General features: G+C 43.3%; 1 protein-coding gene and 1 long non-coding RNA gene across 3 annotated transcripts in view; one reads left to right on the plus strand and one right to left on the minus strand.

The window, feature by feature from the left end:
- Nucleotides 1-7,972: 7,972 nt before the first annotated feature.
- The window catches only part of LOC112460629 (serine-rich adhesin for platelets-like), a 117,119-nt gene continuing 104,775 nt past the window's right edge, over nucleotides 7,973-20,316 (minus strand). For both annotated transcript variants that reach the window (XM_025025415.1, XM_025025414.1), the window contains exons 3-4: nucleotides 12,438-12,590; nucleotides 7,973-9,071 (exon numbers count right to left, since the gene is read on the minus strand). In XM_025025415.1, the coding sequence (XP_024881183.1) occupies nucleotides 8,061-9,071; nucleotides 12,438-12,590 (1,164 nt within the window). In that variant the 3' untranslated portion in view covers nucleotides 7,973-8,060. The remainder of the gene's footprint in view (nucleotides 9,072-12,437; nucleotides 12,591-20,316) is intronic.
- On the plus strand, nucleotides 11,350-11,836 carry LOC112460632. Its single transcript, XR_003041459.1, has 2 exons — nucleotides 11,350-11,587; nucleotides 11,746-11,836. It is a non-coding gene; the product is annotated as an uncharacterized LOC112460632 (long non-coding RNA).

Here is a 20,316-nt window from a genome sequence, read left to right on the forward strand (position 1 = left end):
AGAGAGAGAGAGAGAGAGAGAGAGAGAGAGAGAGAGAGAGAGAGAGAGAGAGAGAATATATCTCAATTATATATATTTTTAAAAATTATGCTAACAAATATCGATTTATTTGCAACGTGAACATTTACGTCGCAATGTATTAAATGCCCGCTTGCCTTCCCTCGATTCGCGCGTCCCGTTAAAGAGTAACAAACAAAGTCGCAGACCGAAAGGTCGAAAGGTGCGAAATAGGTTTCCCGGTTTGATCTCCTTAAATCCCAATAAACTTCCTCGCCAGCTGTATCTACCTGCCGCCTACTACGTGTACACGTCTGTCCGCTATATCCCGTAACCTACATCGCGCTCATTGGCGCCGATCGATATCGCCTGCTATCGGCCCGCTCATTGTCGGTCGCGAATGCCAATTACCCGAACCGCAAGGCGATCGCCTAGATCAATGTTGTCGCGTAACGCAGCGCGCCGCGTGCATCTGCGGATCATTTATTTAAATTTAAGCAAGCCAGTCACCCGCGCGCGCAGCTACGAGAATTCTCGCGCGCGTGAGCGCGCGGGTACACATACAGGGAAACCCACACACGCATGCAGCACCGGAGAGAAAGGCCGACACCTCGGCGCCAAACTCACCCTCCTGAGACTCCACAGACTCACCTCCATCCCCGTCACCCACCCCCCGCCGCACTCGCCTCCCCGAGCTTCAAACCATTTCCCCCGGTCCCGCGCGCGCGGAGGCATCCCAATCGCAGCCCCCGTTTCGCAAACCCACCCTCCATACTACTCCCCCGGTATCCTCCAGACCTCTCTCCTCCATCTCGCCCTCGCCCTCTGCCTTCTCTCTGTCCTCTCTAACCGTGGCAGCTCTCTCCTATACCACTCGTCTCGACCCAACCGTTCCTATCCCCTCGCGTCACCCCGTCTGCCAACCTACAACTCCTACGTACCGGAGCGACCCTCGAGCTATCTCCAAAATCATCCCTTACATTCTAGAGCTCGGCGCACTATCCTCATCCTCATCCTCCTCTTCCTCCTCCTCCTCCTCCTCCATGGAGGATAGAACCGCCCCGGAGTCGGACGTCGAGAGAACACGGAGAGGACTGCCGTCGCCGCTGTTACGAGGGTACGCGGGGGTAGTGGCTCGGAACTCAGAGTAGACGCTCCAGGATATAGGTAGGTTTCGTCCGGATACAACGAGAAAATAAGAGATCTTCCCGCACGACTCGCGATATGAATTGCAATAGCCGACAGTGCCGTTGACGAGCCATCCGAATCCTCAGCCCATTTTCAGCCCTTCGCGCTTCCGCCAGCTTTGCCGACCGCGCAACGATTTCGCCAAATTTCGGAATTCACGCTGGCTTATTCTGTGAATGTTCAATGTATATGCTGCGATTGTACTTCCAAAATGGTATGAAAGTAAAGGATTTCTAATTGTTATATCAGTTGTAATATGATGTTGAATTTTGTGTATTTTAATTAAATATTATACATTCTTGCGACGTAAAATATCATAAATTACTTTGCCTTTCACGTTCTTTGTGAAACTTCTTGATCATATGTTATATATAATATAAAAAATGATAATAACTTGAATTATAGCTTAATTAACTTGAATTTAAATTATCGTGTGCTAAAGGAGATGCGGTGGAAAAGTGCCGAACGGAAGCTTTAAGCTTGCAAATGACCGTACGATACAATTCTATTTGTTTGACGTAGCTGCGATGCTGCGATCGATATCGACACGATGGCAATGTTCTTCGCAAATTCACGAAAACAGCATTGCGATATTTCAGAAAGCGAGAAGACAAAGATATTAATTACAGCATACACATTTCTTTTACCTCTCATTAAAAATATCGAATCAAAGACAGCGAATTGTCTTTAATTGTCATATAAATATATATTTCTTAAATAAGTTGTATCGTATAATTATCGGGATTAAATATTGAGAAATATTTCTTATAATTATATTTTTAATAAGAAAGGGTCTTCAATGACTATAACAGATAATCCTCCAGAAATAAAAGAAAAGAAAAGAAAAATTATTTTCGACTTATAATTATAGAGACTATCAAGATTTACTATTGCATCACAGAACATCAAAGAGCTAATGCAATAACATAATGTCATCACTTACCTTACGTTCAGTCAATTCAAAATCGCTCGCAAAATTCCAACTCTCGCCACTATTCGTCCGTGAAAACATTTCTTTTCTCTCTTTTAATCGGAATCCCCGAAGAACAATGGACGTCACATACGTCGCGCAAGCCAGCGAGGGTGAAATGTTAAATCGCCGTTCGATCGAGTTAAGCCCCCAGTAATATCGCCACTATGGGTCGCGGGGGACCGCGCGGGGGAACGTGCCTTAATCGGATGGTCCATCGGAAACGAGAATTATGGGAGCGCGATGAACGACGAATATATCGCGAGACAATGGCACTCTTCGCGACGCATCAACGGATTGCACGTACGCGCGCACCGGCCAAAGTATGGCCGATCGTTGAAATCTCCGACGTTCTTCGACGTCGCTCGATCACAATTCAAGGTGGCCGACTATGGCCCGGCCTCAATCAATTAATTAGTGGACTAAATTAACGCGGATTCTTATATAAAACTAATACGTGTATATCTACGATGTATCAATACAAAATCTCAACTGAAAAAATGTGATTTTTAAATAACAACGATATAGAGCATACATCTTTATAAAAGTGCTATGTTTTTTTACACACGAAATAATACTGCGACATTTTTAAATACTATTGTATAAGTATGAGAAATATGTATCGCGTGTTTTCCTGCATTTATAAACGCGATACTTAAGCTCTATTTGCAAATAAAAGAAAAATTCAGTAAATGTTTAAGCGTTTAAACTGTTCTGGATGCAAGCTCAAACATTTGATAAAAGGTGCGCGAGAGGGTCGCACGCAAATACAGTTGGCATTAGAACGTGCAGCTTAATATCGTAACGTTCATTGAAATCTCTCGTGTGATTTCCTTATTTCGCCGCCGGGCCGGCCCGGTTGTCTATTTGCGACGTGTCCAGCTTCGTAAAGTGGCACGGGTTCCTCAATAGCTTTTGCGAAACAATCGAAGCCAAGCCGGCGAACATCTTGGCGTAACAAAGACGACGAAAGTGATTCGAGTCTATCTCTGAGGGAACGCAGCTTACGGCCATCGAGTCTAATGGGAGTTTCTCATCGCGTCAAACTCCGCTGGCGGACTTATCGGTATCGAATTGACAGATCACGACTAGCGCTCTGGTATAAAGGTGGAGCACCGCGAGCAAAATAACCGAAAATCGATAAAGTAATAAAAGCAATTTGCGCGACGCGACGAGAAACAAGGACTGCAATTCCAAATATTCACAACATTTTTTAGATATATTATATGTATGTACGTGCATATGTATGTATACATAGCTTAAGATATATATCTGCATTTATATCATTTTCATAATTGAAAGATCTAAGACATAAAAAGTAAAAACGAGAAAAAGAGAGGAATTTGGAAAAAATGTTTTTAAATAAACGACTCGCGTTAACTTGCTCGTTATGAATATCGCATGTTCAATAAACAGTAGATTATTTGCAATGATTAAAAAGCAGTTTCAAAAATCGTTTGTATAAATTTTATTGTTATGAATTCGATTTGGATCTGCATCATGTTCTGTCGATTACAAAATTTATATTTACGTAAATATAGCAAATGATGTGGTAGAGATGAAGTAAACAGGCTACGGGGAAAGCAAAAACATAGAGAAACGAATGCACGAAATTCGCACGTAAAATCAAATATTTATCGCGGGCGCAAAAGGCGCGCCGCATTTAAGCGCGGGAAATATAACGGCGAAGGTGGTAACGTTGAAACTCGGAGAGATGTAGAAAGAGACGTGAAAAAGGGTGAAACCGAGGGTTGGACATACACCCGCCTTCCTAGAATCCTCGTTATCCGGTCGAGCGGCAGCGGTCGTAACCAGCGGTGGCCACGAAATATCCGAAGAAAAACACGTTTCCAAGTCCGAATCGATAGCAACAATGCTGTGGCGAAGAGAGCGCGAGAGAGGCTTGGCTCTCCCGTGGAAGCGAGGCTTTAGGGTACGACGGAGGGTTGCTTGAGGGTGCGCAGAAGGGAAGGAGATAGAGAGAAATAGAGAGAAAGAGACAGAGAGAGAAGAAAAGAGAGACAGAGTCGGCGGAGTGAGCACGTGAGGGAAGCAGAGGGTGAAAAGCAGAGCAGGGTGGCAGAGGGAGAGTAGGAGGTGGAAACGAGGTGGAAGCGGCAGCCTTATTGGAACTGAGGGTAGGAGGTTGAGTTTTCCTGAGGGCTGAGGGCTGCGAGGGAAAGAGAGAGAGAAAGAGAGACAACGAACGAGAGGGAAAGAGAAAGCGAGAGGAGAGAAGAGAAAGAGGAAACGAAGGAGATAGCTAGCTGGGGGAACGCGTAGAAGTTGATGGAACGAGGTCGCTACAACGTTGGCAACAGCCGGATGAGTAAAGACTGCATTACCTATGGTGCCTCCTCTCCGAGAAACGATCCTCGCTCTACGGTGAGAGAGTAAGGGAGGGAGCGAGAGAGAGAGAGAAAGCAGGTGAGTCGTCGACGCTGCCTTCCCTCTCCTTTGTTAAAGGCAACACGATCATTTCGTCCTCTTTGTTCGCGATATTAAAGTACGTCAGACGCCGAAGCGACTGTGCTTCTATCTACTACCACGGCAGGAGGTGGAGAAGGAAGAGGGAGGAGGGTGAGGTGTCAATTGCGTTCGTTGTGCACGCGTGGAGTGCAAGATCGACCGTTCATCTTCGATGTATTGTATATATCCATCGATCGATCAAAGCTTTTCGGGCATTTCGAAATGTCGATTGCATACAAATAAACTCGATACTTACGTTCGTATAATGCGATAGTCGCAATGGGGCGAGACGTAGTTGAATCCCCTGCAGTCCTTCCTTACATCCTATATGTAATATATTCATTATATCCTGTACGGAATATTCTGCGATCGCATGCGACGTGTTGTTGCGACATGATGCAAGGTTGTCAAAAATGAACAATCGTCAATTCTTACATGTTTCTTTCCTTTCCTTTCTCAGAACAGTGTATCCAGTCAACTTGAGCGATAATACTAATTATAAGACAGTGTAGGAAAAGTAGAGAAGCGGGAAGGAAGCTTGAAAATTGAAATACATCAGAGGAAGACTGAGAAGGATGCACCTTTTTTGGATACGGTGTAAGTTACATATGCAATATTCTCGAGTATTTCAATTTCATATATTTTTCCGTCTGTTCCGCGCGCACAATTTAAATATAATAATATTAATACAGTAATGTAATACTCATGTAATAATAATTAATAATACTAATAATAAAATAATGATAAGAGAGCAATAAGAACAGTGGTAGTAAAAATAGTAGTCATCCATGATTATTACGATAATCTATATATAATAATGATAACCGTGATAAAAGAATGATCGCTGTCAGTAATAATATAATCGCGCGCTCTTACTTGGTATAGACTATACGCACTATGATACAACGATTATGTACAAAATAATATATATATTATACACATACATACATACATGTATATGTGTGTATATAGTATATATATATATATATACATATGTGTGTATATATATATATATCTGTATATAATACGTCCGATGCGACGACACTCTCAAGGGTTCTTAACCCTCGTCTACTTTCACGACAATTATCGAACTTCTAGTACAAACATCTTTTTTTCTGCAAGCACATCTTAAGGCCTATTTATCGGTGTAGCCCACTTTTCCTCACCGGCTAACGACGCGCTATATATTATACACGAAAGACGACTACCTCGAGTAATATTATACACGGAGGAGGGGGCTAGGCTACGTACACAATCAGACACGAAACGGGTTTCGCCGCCCGAGGACCGTCGCCGTGGTCTCGATGCGAGAAACAATCGATTTCTAACTGCAACCGATTCGTCTTACCTGCGGTTTGCTCTACGAAGACGAGAGTCGCTCTCAAAGACGAGAGCTCGAAGTGATGCTGCCTTTGGTATATATAATCGATATCGGACCCGGCGATCGCTAAGTGAACAAGTTATTTCACGAAGGCATGTATAAATCAGTCAAGTAATTTTCGTAAAACAAAATAAACCAAGCATTTATTTATATTTTTCTGAGTAAATCTCAATCGCATTAGATTAATATCGTGTTAATATTCATTTTAAAGAAACGATATAAATGTGAAACATCGTTTAACTATTTCTAGAAGCAAAATTAGAAGAACACGAAGATTTTTTAAATAAAATAAATGAGAGAGAAGGTTATACTAATAATCCGTATAACCCTATAGTGATAATGTTCATTTTTAATTCAAGATTGATATAAAATACGAATTCAGTTCTTCGTCTGAAATAACGTGTTCTATCAGACGGTCACGACGCAGTATTGTTAAAAACCGTTGATAATGGCAATAATACGATAATTAGTACAACGTAAGGGGAAGTTTGCGGCCCGTGGATAATACCCGGATCTCGACCGGTTCGGCGAAACGCGACAAGACGAGACGAGTCGAATCGCGCGCTCAGACTCGCCTCGGATACCCTCTCATTGTGTAATTACACGCGATAACATTATTACGATTACAAGGTAGAACGAGATGCCGGCTAGATGCAACCGGTCCTTTCCTCGTCAATGAAACGCTACTCGATCGCGCATTAACCGAAATTAATTCAGATCCGAGATTGCGAGGGCATTACTATCATTTACAAAAATGACGAAACGCGTTTTCTTATCTCTCGATAAGCACGTTCCCCACGGAAAAATGTTCTCTCTTTTCCTTCAATGGACCTTAAATAAAATTCTGTTAAAAGAAAGCTCGTCCTCTGACAGATTAAACGATATCGACAGATTATGTTGCATTACTTATTTACTGCTCCGATAACTTAATTCGCGCAATCTGTTTTTATGATTTGTAATACAGAAATTATTAGCGCCAGGATATTCCCGATTAAAACGAGCCGTAAAATTCTAAGAGTCCATCATTCATCTGAAGCGTCAGAGTCGTCCATTTTGGATCACTATAATTAGTCGGAGCGAATCGCCGCGCGCCTTAAAAGATGAAAGACAATTCGTCAGGTCGGCAAGGACGCTGAATGTTGTCAGATTCATCGGATAACACTCGAAAGCGAATCGGATCTCCTTCTCCGTCTCTCTCTTTCTCCCTTCCGACTCCGTCCCTATCTCGCTGGCTCGTTGAATATTCAGGACCTTCGCGGTGTCGCCGCGCGGACTGTCGCTCTTGCCCTGCCTGGAATGGATCGATTCGGAACCGAGTCCGGCGGCGCGGCAGCCGGATCACGATCCGGCTCTCTCCACACGTAACAGATCTCTAAATATCGGACATAGAAAGCGCCGCGCGAATCCCTGACACATCGACCCGTATTTCGGACAGACTTGGGGAATTATTCCACTCGCTTGGCCCGTCATCTATATCGGGCGCCGACCGACGTCGAACGCAAGTAAAACGTCAGGCCGGTCGGCCCGATCGGATGAAATGTGTGACACGAGCACGACGACAATAATCGATCCCGTCCGGTTCAATATGTAATTGCGTTTATCTGTCATTTCGCCTCTCGACCAAAGACGGAGAGGGGAGGAGGACGACGGTGAGCAGCCGTTTCTGTGTTCGCAATCGCGCGCGTCAAACGGATACGTATTTAGGAACGAATTAAAGATGAAGAGCGACCGCGATCGACATTTCGTACGCGAAGCCTCGTGCAGCCGCGTGACTACGACAGAAACGCAAATAGGGCGGTCGAATTTTAACGCGTGTCTTTTTGGTAAATACAGACTTCCGTTGTCTGACCGGGACTTAATCTTTTTATCACCGACGCTTGTCTAGAACGAATTAACATCTCGATATATGCGAGACTTACAGGCAGTATTATCGACGCGAGTTATAATTCTGCTTAAGGAAATACTAGTTTTTTTTTTTCGCTTCTTGATAATCATTGCTTTTTACGCACCTCCGAGGAAAATCAGTCTACCCATCTTTTCCTCATACTGATTAATTCACGAATGATTCTCTCCTGTCTGGACCGATACTTCCGTGCCCATCATCATCGTGCCCGTGAGAACATTGGGCGACGTCGATGGTAGAACTAAAGAGCTCGGCGTGAACGACGGTCTCAGTCGCTCAGTGAGCGCCAGCATCACTTGACAATGCAGATGTTGGATGGTTGCCAGTAGATTAAGGTTCGTGTCGATCAAGCCGGTAGCCGGTGAGAACCTCTCCTTCTCGGCGCTCTCGGTCTCCTCGATGAGCGGCGTCGCGACGGGTGAAGCGGTTTTCGATTCCGTTATTTCGGATTCCCTTTGCGCGAGGGCGGCGGCCACCTTGTTCTTCTCCTGGAGCAGTCTCTGCTGATGCTTCAGGTACGAGGTGGTGATAGGTAAGCTGTAATCGATGGGCGTGTTCTTGGGATCTAGTCCGGGGCTCCAGGGCCTCGGCAACGGCTGGCCGGGTTGCGGCGAGGGTGTCCGTCCTTCCGGCAGCATCCGTTTTTTCTTTGACGACGCCGAGCTCTTCGAGCTCGCCCGGTCCGACTCTGGCGTTCTCCTCGATTCCGGCAAAGTGTCCGAACTCGCGAGATAACCACCATTCACCGGCTCCTTCTTCAATAGGTTCGTGATACTCAGCGGATTGTACTTCTCGTCTTTGTCTTTGTCGAGTTTCGAGTCCGCGGCGGCGCTACTACCACCGCCGGTCTTGTGCTGCTTTTGGTGCCTGTAGTTGTGCAAGTTCTTACCCTCCGACGACGCGTGTTGGCCGCCATTGCGCTTAGAGCCACTTTGCACCGACGAAGACGTCGTCGTCGACGACGAGGAGGTCGCGAGAGCAGCGCTACCAGGATTCGGACTCAGCGAAGTTGTCGTCGACCCCAGTGTCGCTGACTGTACGGACTGCGACTGATTAGATAAGTTCGTCGGACTAGGCGTCCGCGGACGCCGTTGGCATTCCGTGCAACCCAGTAGAAATCGCGTTACCGCTTCTCGGGGTAGGAATGCGTATGTCTCTGTAATCTGTAACAGAGAAAGAGAGAGGACCGCTCTCTTTAAATGATTCACATTTCGATCTTAAATATTATACTTGGAAATCTCCGTCTGTTGTACCCTCTGTCATTTATTAAGATTTTAATACTATATCACGCTATTATTTTAACTTTATTGCAAAAAAATTGAACAAGATAAAAATATGTCCAGTTTCTATGAGTTATAACTCATAGATGAAGTCAGGAAGGCCTCTCTCCTTCAGAAAAATATTTCGTACAGTATTTTATGATAATTGTAGGTGATACTGGAATAAAAGTTGTTAACACTAAACTATGTTTCATGCTAAGAATACGACAGCATCCGACAAGAAATATCAGCAAAAATCCATCGAGATAGGGTGTATCGATCAGATCTTCGTTCTCCACATCTCGAACGTTGCGCTGCGACGTACATATATTCAGGCAGAAGCACCGTTCGGTCGGGCAATTAACCAATTCCACCCGGCCAAGGCGTCGCATCCAAGTGCACGTTCGTGCAGTAATAATAGGCAACCACCATTGTCAATCGACGCGTTAATGCGCGCGCGAATGGCCCTTCTCGCACTCCGGGCGAACGTATCGCTGTCACGTGGCGCCGTTTTACGCGCGACGCCCACTGGGGAAAATTCATGAGCAGTATAACGGAACTTTGATGCCTTCTGCGAGAGGAGGTGTTCAGCCGGAGGGATGTTCCCCCGCCTCTTAATAGGAAACGTTTCTCTCTAAGGAAGTTGAGGGGGAGGGGGCGGCATAACTTAATCAAGGAGGATGGCAGCCTCCGTGAGAGCCCGAGAAAGCCGACGGAGGTTGATGTGTACGTGTGCGTATAACTGCACGAGTTCCACGGGAGAAGGGGTAGTAATTCGATAAGATTTACTCGAAACCTTGTAACGAACTCAGAGGGAACAAGGAACGCGAAAAAAAGATGTATTTCTCAAGTGAAAATCCGCTGAGACAATGGATTGTACTTTAAATCGACTTGTTAAAATTCGTCAATATTTCGGTTCGGATTTGTGAAAGCACAACGGGATTGCATTAGAGTAATTGCAACACGGAAATAAATTATAAGATAACTAGAATATTTCTCGATAGTAATAATAATATGATATTTCTGAAGGAACAGCGGCTCGCGTTTATCTAACAAATGTCGAATTTTGTATTGGATAAAATATTGTATTGAATATTTAAATATAACGACAGAATATTGTAGATTAAATAAACAAAGTCTACATTTAGCTTCTCGTGATACATGACAGAGTCTTTCATATTTCGTCTTTATTTTTTACTCTTCTAAATTTAAGAAGTTTTACAATAAATATAAATCGATATGAATAATGATTCTCGAATACAGTTGCAACCGCACAGCTTTCAGCGGAATTCTGAACGGAATTCTAGAAGTTTTGGACGATAATTCTCGCTCGATTACGAGGAGATCGACTTCCGATTAACTTGGAACGGCAAATTGTACGCGTTGTAACACGTAACATGCTGATCCGGATGCGCGTTAAAGGCGCGAGTCGTCAAAGGCGAATTGTGTATACCGGATCGGTCAATTCTGCAACCCTTGCGACGTAACAGCGTCAACTCGAAATCCACCATCCCTTACACGTGTATTGGTGGTATCGCGTTGCGCAACGCGGCACCGTGACATAACGCGGACTCTCCTCTCTGGAGCCGATGAATCCCGCCGCCTAACGCCGACTTGAACGTAAAACAGTTCCACCGTCGCGCAAATGCTCGAGTGTGTGAGTAAGCAGGCAATGCAACAAGTGTCCTGAGGTTTTGAATCACAAGCAGATCGCGGCGTGCAAGAGAGAGAGAGAGAGAGAGAGAGAGAGAGAGAGAGAGAGAGAGAGAGAGAGAGAGAGAGAGAGAGAGAGAGAGAGAGAGAGAGAGAGAGAGAGAGAGAGAGAGAGAGAGAGAGAGCGAGAGAGCAAGAGAATAGATATGATACCCAAGAGAGAGGTTTACGCGAATGCGCCGGAACATGTGAGATGACGTGTGGTATCGAGTGTTCGACGCTTGAACGCCTCGATGCCTTCCTTCGGGAACGGTAAATATCGCGTGTCGCGGGCAACCATGCAGGAATTCACCGTTTTACCGATAACGCCCGAATTCTGAATTCGATCACTTCGCGGATCGACGGATACTCGACAGTTAGTGCCGAGCCTTGAACCAAAGAGTCGGATGCTGAGGGGATATTGTTTGCACGCGGAGATGAGCGATTAGGCCTTGACAATTGAAGACAGGTCACTTCAACTTACGTTCTTTAACCCTTCGCCCGTAAACTGGGTCATAAATGGCACAAGCCGAAATTCAAGATAGAATACCGCCGAAATGAAAAGGGGGGGGGGCTTGCCGTCCCTCGTAAAAAAAGTAGGTAGTGGGGAGAACTCATGCCCAAAGTTTCGTTGGAATTCGCCAGTGTGTGCTTGACCAGCAGCGAGTCAAAGTGCGTCCAGTGCCACTATTGACCCAGTTTACGGACAGTGCCAGACTTTCGTGCAAGTAAGTAAAATTAATTTAACGTCATTTTCATATTACTACAGTTATTTTTAACTTATATAAGTGATATTTTTTTATGATTGTGTATATTATATATACCTATAACCTCAAAATTTGAGTGGATGAAAACACGTGTAAAAAGAAATTACATGTACTTTCAGGGTACAATGGATGATCAAGCGACAAATATCAGATATTATTTACGAGAAAGACGATTTTATATGATTTTTTAATAAAATAATGTAAAAATTACGTTAAAAGTCTTATTTCTCCTTAACCCGAAAAAGGCCATTTTCAATCCTCAGAATAATTATACTTTTTAAAAATGACCCATATACAGAATTTTTTTCTTGAAAGTACACATATTTAACTATAAAACCTCGTTGGAATTTTTTATTTTTATTTAAAACTCAATGAGATATGATTTTTTTAATAAAAATAGATTTTTATCAATTTTTTGCATAAAGAATTATTTATAAACAATTTATCTTATAATGAATCGCTAAATAAACTTTGGGATTATAAAATAGGATAGTATACAAGTATTACAGAATTTTTTCAGATTTTTTGAACACTATTTACTAGGTCAAAATAACGACAGGACATTTATGACCCAGATTACGGACGATGCCAGTCAAATTATAGTTTACGGGCGAAGGGTTAAATATAGCATTGTATTTTTTCAACTCATATATGCGACATTTTAAATTTCTAAATCTAAACCGATAAAACAAACGCTTCTTTTATATGTTAATATGTCTATATGTTTCCAACAAAACATTTGCGAAAGTAAATATAATTTTTTTTAATTATCTTTAAATTATCACAGCTTAAAATTACGACTGCGACTTACCGTTCTGTAGGTGCGCTTCTGACCGGCATGCTTCCCAGGACGTCCTTCGAGATCAACGTGAACGGCGTGGATGATGTCAAAGAAATTCTCCACGATTGCGACTTTCTTGTACACTCTTCCTGGTGGGACCGTACCTTCCGCACCATTTAACGCCTGTGAACAGAATTAAATACAAGAAATGGTGAGAAGCATGTTTAATTCATCATTGTGTGCAAATATAATAAATTTAACGAAATGTTATATGTATAAAAGAATGGTAAGATACGATTTTATGTTTCGCAGTTTCTATTGTCTTACAGTTTTAAAGAAAGTGAATATAATATAAGCGATTCAATATTTAATAAAAAGTTGTGTTACACACAGATATATATAATAATTAATTTAAACAGCTTTTCAAGAACTATACTATATTCAGACGCCACCTATTGACTAAAAGGTAACTTGGAACTTCCCTTCACCTTTCTCAATCGGCAAACGTGTGTTTGGTTCACCAACTGTTACCGACATAACCCTGACAGTCTACTTTACCGACTACTGGGAAGCGAATTTTCCTAGATAACATTACCTGCTTTCGATAAAATAGTCTTCACTCGTTACGTCGATTTTAAAAAAATTCTAATTATAATCACAATTTTGGCGATTTTAACTCTGAAGTTTTAGTAAAACTGCAAAAAAACGAGGTCAAATGTATTGTAGTAAGTCAATATAATTTGCTATCTACGTTCTATATTATATCATAAAAGAAAATAGGTTGGAAAGTATTTTAGCCAATTATGATTGCAAAGAAAAATTTTTCTCGACAGTTTCGTTTTTACTCCATCATACGTAGGTAAGTACTTCACGATATTACGAGAAACTATTTAATAATACATTTTTATAAAAAATGAAATCCATTCCCCAGAATTAGGATTTCGCTCAGACTGATTAAGACAAGTAGATCTTGGACCTAATCTCACAACGCATCTTCCTAATCAAGCCTCGCCGTTTCCCATCTCGCATGCATTAACGGAATTCCTCATCAACCGCGCGAAATTTACTTGTCCCTGTCCGGGCCGGGGGTTGAGAACCGCGGCGCGTCCTGCGTAATCTTAATTAATCTCGTCCTAAGTACCGGCATCGCCCGCGGGCATGGTCGCGGTCAGATTGTTCCAGCGAACTTTGCGACCTCAAGAAGTTCGGCGCGCATGCGCGACATTATTGTATTTCCCTAAACACCTGTTGAAGGGTAAAGTTGAACTCGTGGAGTTTAGCGCGCGAGCTTAAGTGGCTGTGGTCAAGCGGGATAACAATAGCGACGCCTATCCGATCATTCGCAAGCCGTCCTACGAAGGAAAAATCGCCCTCGTGCTCGAATTAATAGTTACCGCTCTAAAATTGCCTCCTTCGAAAATAACCACGACATTAATGGAGCAATTCAAACGATTTTCAATTGTTGCGGGAAAACTTTATTTAATCGCCCCAAATCTACGCCTCGATAAAGACAGAATAAAAATAGATTAATAGAAAACCAATCGGCATTAATGCTCCCGAGTGTACGTTTACGAATACGAATGCGAACATTTATTTACACGTTCGTTAATCAGAGTCGAACGGGAAATCGTTTTATTGGCAAATATGCGTAATGCGATATTTCTCACAGAAATGGTCGCGCGGTACGAAAGGCGAATCGAAGATAGACACGAAATATCATCGCATAAAGTATAGTTTTAAATTGACCGCATCTTTTATTCAAAATCGTATCTTTACTCTATTATTTATGGCGTTAGACATCACAGAGGCTATTTAATTTTAATATTTCACTGTTACTATTACACTATTAACCACACAACTGTCAAAATATGCCATGAAGTAAGCGCAACAAGGAAACCAATCGGCATCGCGGAAAAGCGACAACAATATTTCGATAGATTCGAGTATCGATGACATGCCCTTTTTAGAAGAAGGAGAATGTCGGTAATTTTTATCGTCATTTAGAAGAGGATAGAACGCTCTATCTCAAAATTATTAAGTCTTCCATATCTTTGGAATATAAAAGAACTTCGATGCGCTGATAATTGTCTTATCGTACCCCTTTAGATACTCTTTTATATTTTTATTATTATTATATATAGCACTTTTAAATGCGGTAGACACCGAGCACCGCGTCAGAGGATTAAAACGCGGAAGTGCGTGCACGCATACGATAAGTGCCCCAACCAAAGGGGCTCAAAGAACTATCGGAGATAAATTTAGCCCTTTATCCGAGCTGCCCTCAGTGTCAGCTTCGCGTTACACGGCCAAGCTAATTAAGCGCGTCTCGCCCTCACCTTTACTCACAACGTATACATCTGCGTCAATGATTAGACGATCATCTAATGCATCAGTGGCCTTTGAATCAACATCCTCCCGGTCAAAGGAGCGTAGAACTGGCTTTATCGCTCTGTCAAATTACCAGGAAAGCCGAGAACCCGATCTCACTTTCGCCTGCCTCTCTTTCGAGATAAAGGCGCGAGGGGAAAATAACCCGCATTCACCTCTAACGCTCAGCGCTAAATGTGACCATTCGATCCCGAGTTTTTTTTGCGATGCGAAAATCACGTTCAGGATCGTGAGGTGCTAATCAAGCAATTGCGATACGGGCTAAAATCTTCTTACAGGTGCAATTATTGAAAAATAATTATGGATAAAAAACGCGACACACATTATATAAATCCAACATCTGAAAAAATCGTTTATTTTTAAGAAAAACAAATTTTGAAAGAAGCAATACGATTTCTTTTATCTGGAAAATGAGAATTTCAGAAGAAAAACCGCATGACATATCTTGCAAAATGTAAAACGTCTGAGACAACGAATTTATTCTACGCTCGCATACAAAAAGGCAACTTCTAATAGGAAAATCTTTGCGCTGCATAAATCATTTGCTAATAGACAGAGAATTTCAAGGAACAATTTTTCTTTATTTTATATAGTAATAAAATTATCAGAAGCAATATGAAAGCTATATTTACTGTAATTTGATCTTGAAATCTAATGTTTTTCACAGCCTGCCACTCCAAGAAAACTACATAAAAGTTATAAATTTATGTAAGCCAAAGAAAAATGAAAAAAATTGATTAGTTTAAATAAATGTACATGTGTCCATGATTTAAAAAATGTGTCAATCGATGTGGAATAATTTCAATCAATTGCTTATAGCCGCTCTTTTTAATCGAGCAATTCGCCGAAAAGAAGATCGCTAAGTACGGTGAAGAAAGAACTGAACGCGTCGGGAGACGACGTTTCTCGACGCGACGAGACGGTCCAGAATAGAAACGCGTCAGCGCTGCCATAAATCCCTATATGAGGCGCGTAAGACCCCGGCGGGGCCAAGATGCGCGGCGGCACGGCGAAACGAAAATCCAGATAGGTATGGAGGCTGTTTTTAAAGCCCCCGCGGACCACGAACGAGTTTGCATTTTAAACGAACCCGAACGTTGCTGCCGCCGCCGCAGCGCAATGCCGAGGGGAGAAAACAGCGCGACACGCCGACCGGCGAAGCGGATTAAAAAAATTCACGAGGGAATCGCGCCGCACCGCTCAGCACCGCTCAGCGTCGGGACGCCGCGCCGCGAATCGCGCGCGGACGGGGAGAAAAGTCACGTACCGGGTGGTCCGCGCGAATCGCTTCCTCTTCCGGCGTAGATAACAGGCAGGGCACTCTCGCGCGATGAGAAGAAAAGAAGCGCCGAGGGAGGAGAGCTCGGAACGGTAATCATCACCGGCGCGGGCGAGCACTTTCGAATATTTCCGTTCTCGCGAGATATCGGCGAGCTATCTAAACGACTGGGACTCCCGCGATGTGCGCGGAGTTTTCACCAACTAATGCGCTGTTCGCGAGCAGTAATTGCGATGTTTAAAATATTATAGTATATATTCAGTATTAATTGACATTCAATCCGTATAATCTAGCTATAATGTTCCTCGAACCATTTTTTTCTTATTGTTAGTGCGATATAATCACATATATATTTACTGATGCCTAGTTTTATTGTGGCCTTTATTGCACGATCACGATGACAGAAGATCTAAAATGAGCGCGATGATTTTCACGACAATATGTGTCGTCTCTTTTGACGATACATCCAGCTTAGAAGTGTCTCCGGTACGACTACTCCGGTACTTGTTACTTAAACGACAATTTCACAGTATCTGCGAAGTCGCGTGTAACCGCGGTCGTCGCCGGCGATTGTAAAACATAATCTGCGCGAGCACGGTCTCGCTCGGAAAGCGCGTATCAATGAGTCGAGGACGACCGCTGCGCTAGCCCTGGCTATTGAAACAGTACCGAAGTGGCGTCGTAACGTTGCATAACAACGATACTAGGAAGCGACGGGAAAGTAGCACGGCATCGTTCGTGTGCGAGCGCGCGGGCAGGGGGACCGACCGTTAAATATTCTCTCAACGAGGTCGGATTACCTCCATTACACCCGGCAAGCGACGATGATAACGAGAATGGCGATACGACGACCCGAGGCAGGCAGACGGGCAGACGGGCACAGGCCTGACCGTAGTACCGAGAAATCCTGGCGCAGTTTTGCTGGCACGACAATCACCGAGCTTAGGATATCAGCTCTCCTCGGGGTCGTTTCTTCGGCACGTCGGAGCCCGGGAGGCGTGTGATTGGGTTAGTTTTGGTTTGTTGGGACGGGACACGGTCGGCCGGGCCACCCAGTAGCCATTTAGATAAACGACCGGCCCCTGTTGAGTGCCGCGGGATGCCAGCGCCAGAGTAGAGGAATGAGAGAATAGGAGAGAAAGACAATGCGAGAGAGGGAGAGAGAAGGAGAAGAAGAGAGAGAGAGAACACAAGAGACGGCCGTGTTAACGAAGAATGGGGATCCGCGCGAAGAAAAGCTCCGACTCAACATCGAAGTCATACTCGATATCCAAGGAGAAAAAGTATTCGAAAGCAGGAAGACGGAACAAAGAGATGCGCGATGAGACATATTGGTCCTGTCGAGCAGTCGCTTTTTTCGCCGGAAGCAGAATCGGGTTTATTACAGCATTTCTCCGACCATTGTGTCGCGGTGATTGTGGAATTTTCGATTAACGATTGAATTAAATTACATACGAACGCCCAGAGACATATCCTCTTTTTTTCTCACAATTGCAGAAATTTAAATTGCTCCGACTATCCCATGTTGTGAAGAAATAAGGAGATTCTCAAATAAACTTATAGAACTTTCGAAGGCATAATAGCCGCATTTCAAATAAATCTTTTGAATATATTGTACGGAAAAGTATTTATGTAACATAATGGAAAGTTGAAATGCAATATGATATAAAAACAAAACTAATGAAAAGTGCAGCAAAATCCAGAGAACAAAATCGGATTTAAATCAGCGATTTTCGATTAAAAATGCCAAGGACTTCGTTATTCATTATGAATGACACTAGTGGTTACTTTGGCATATAAGGATGTTTAGGAAACACCCCTTGACATGCTTTATTGGAATATTTTGTCGACGCAATAATCTAAACGGAGATATTAGAGAGAGATTTTGATATTGGGGCGGAGGTATCGTTTTGAACCGAGCATATCGAATCCATTCGCCGAAATCGTTCCGAAGCAATTTCGAACTTCTCCAACGCGACCACGGCTTCTTTGGTAACTCGAGCCGCCGAGCATGGGGATAATTTACAAGTATATCGCGGAGGCGAAGAGCGCGCGATTTTCATACATATGCGTATATGTGTATATTGGCGATACAATTCCCGATTCCCGCGAAATCGCGCTACGCTAATCATGGCTTTTTTGTTTACCGAGAACGATTTTTCCTCGCGACCGTTTTATTCGCGCTTTTTAAATCCAAAAGCGCCGACTGTAGATTTTTCCGATAACGTCCGCTCTCTTGGTACATCCCGCGAACCGCGTTATCGAGGTCAAACTCACCATAAAGCGTCCCATTAGCTTCGGGCGTACTCGCGTTACACCCACAAACCGCTACAGATCGATACAGAAAAATGCGAGCCGAACTTTTCTTCGCATCGTCTATTCCATCTGAATCATTTTTTAAAAGTGCATCCACTTTATCCTCTTTATATTGAATTCCAAAACTCCATATGAAGTCTATCACAAACAAATATCTTGATTAAGGAAAAATTTCTAAATTTCACTATATTCATTAATACAAATAAAATGTATAAGATATAAGATTTCCATTATTGAGATCAAGCACGATGGAGCATTTCATATTAAGACTATCCGTTAATATACGCAGTATTTAACAACCAAGATGCTAACATGTGTCTTTTATTTAAATGCCAGAAAGATTCGTTCCTTTTGTATTAAAAATGCTATATATGTTATCTACGAAAACACATCTCAAACACATAAATAGATTAGTCTTCATCCTAATACTTTCGATCGGTAAAAGGGATAGAGAACGGTTTTTCCCCCAAAAATTCCACTCCCAGCATCTTCGCCAGTAATGGAGGCCGCTTTATCGTGCGATCGTAGCTATCAAAAAGTGTCCCGGTACCTTCTTGGAATACCGGACGAGCCTGATACTGCGACGCGGGGGAAGACCCGTCGGACCCCCCTCTGCGGAAACGCGAGGGAAGGAAACTTTCATCGCTCTCCCGGCCGACCCTAACTGTCCACTCGTAAAACCACTCGTCGTCCCGAGAGCCGTCCGTCCGAGTGGCTCCTCATCGCATCGCTAACGACGACTACGATGACGACAACGACGACGATGACGACGACGACGACGACGACGACGACTACAACGTCGACAACGACGACGACGACGACGACGACGACGACGAAGCGCACGAATCGATAAGAGAGGTAGGCAGTCAGCAACTCACACCAACGCGCCGACCTGGAATCCGGGACGGCCCGTGACCGGAAACCGATCGCGCGCGCCGGTCGCGCGGCCAATCATCCGAAAAGCCGCGTCCGGCACGCTCGCTAACCGGACGATCCGACGGAAAACCGGAACGTCCGCTCGTCCCCGGAAATACTCTCGCGAACACCAAAGACCGCTTCGATGAGATTGTACGCGATAATGATCGCCTTCGTAATTCCGAGTGCTGAGGTTCATTAATCATTAATATTCTAGCAATTTATAGGAACCTGACGAGACACGTATTCTAAAAGATAATTTGTTAGTGCTGAAGAATTATAAAGAATCGCGTAGTAGATAGGAACTTGAAAGCTTGCACGAAATTTAACGGGAAAGTAGATAAAAACATCTTTTTTTTATTGATATTATATAAAAGCCTTTTGATGAAAACAAAATTTCTCAAGAGGGTCGGCAATTTATGAAATGTGAATAAACGCAATGCATCGATAATACATTAGTTTCGGCCATTATTTCGTTCTTCAGGAATTACATGATATATGGTTACTAATTAACACATCGATTGAGCGCTAATATTTTTTTATATCATTCCATGTATAAGAAACTGTAAGAATTGTATCGTACGTATTTCTCTAACGCGTATAAATATTTAACACCACCTAAACTTCAAATGATATTAAGCAAATCTGAACCTGGAAGGCATTCGGATATTTCTCCGTGCATTTAGATTAAGCGGTGCTTTATTTTTGACAGACGAAGCGTCTCGTTGAACTCTACGTCGCAAGTCTCGCGAATAAAATGAATGAGCGAAATACCGGCGCTCTCTAACACGTTTAATTGGCGGTCGAATAATTATAACCGATGGGCAGTATCACGCTTGCGTAACCCGGTGTCACGAAATGTCAGATGAACGCGACGTTAAAGTCAAGCCGACGTGTGGCGTGTGAGCGAACGGTCGCGTTTTATTACAACGTTATTACGTTTCATCGTGACGTTTTGTACCATCACACAATGACGATGCGAAATATCAGCATTTAACCCATCATTCTCGT

The sequence above is a fragment of the Temnothorax curvispinosus genome, unplaced genomic scaffold (genome assembly GCF_003070985.1).
Source record: "Temnothorax curvispinosus isolate PA1 unplaced genomic scaffold, ASM307098v1 QBEX01010681.1, whole genome shotgun sequence".
In the NCBI taxonomy this organism is placed as follows: domain Eukaryota; kingdom Metazoa; phylum Arthropoda; class Insecta; order Hymenoptera; family Formicidae; genus Temnothorax; species Temnothorax curvispinosus.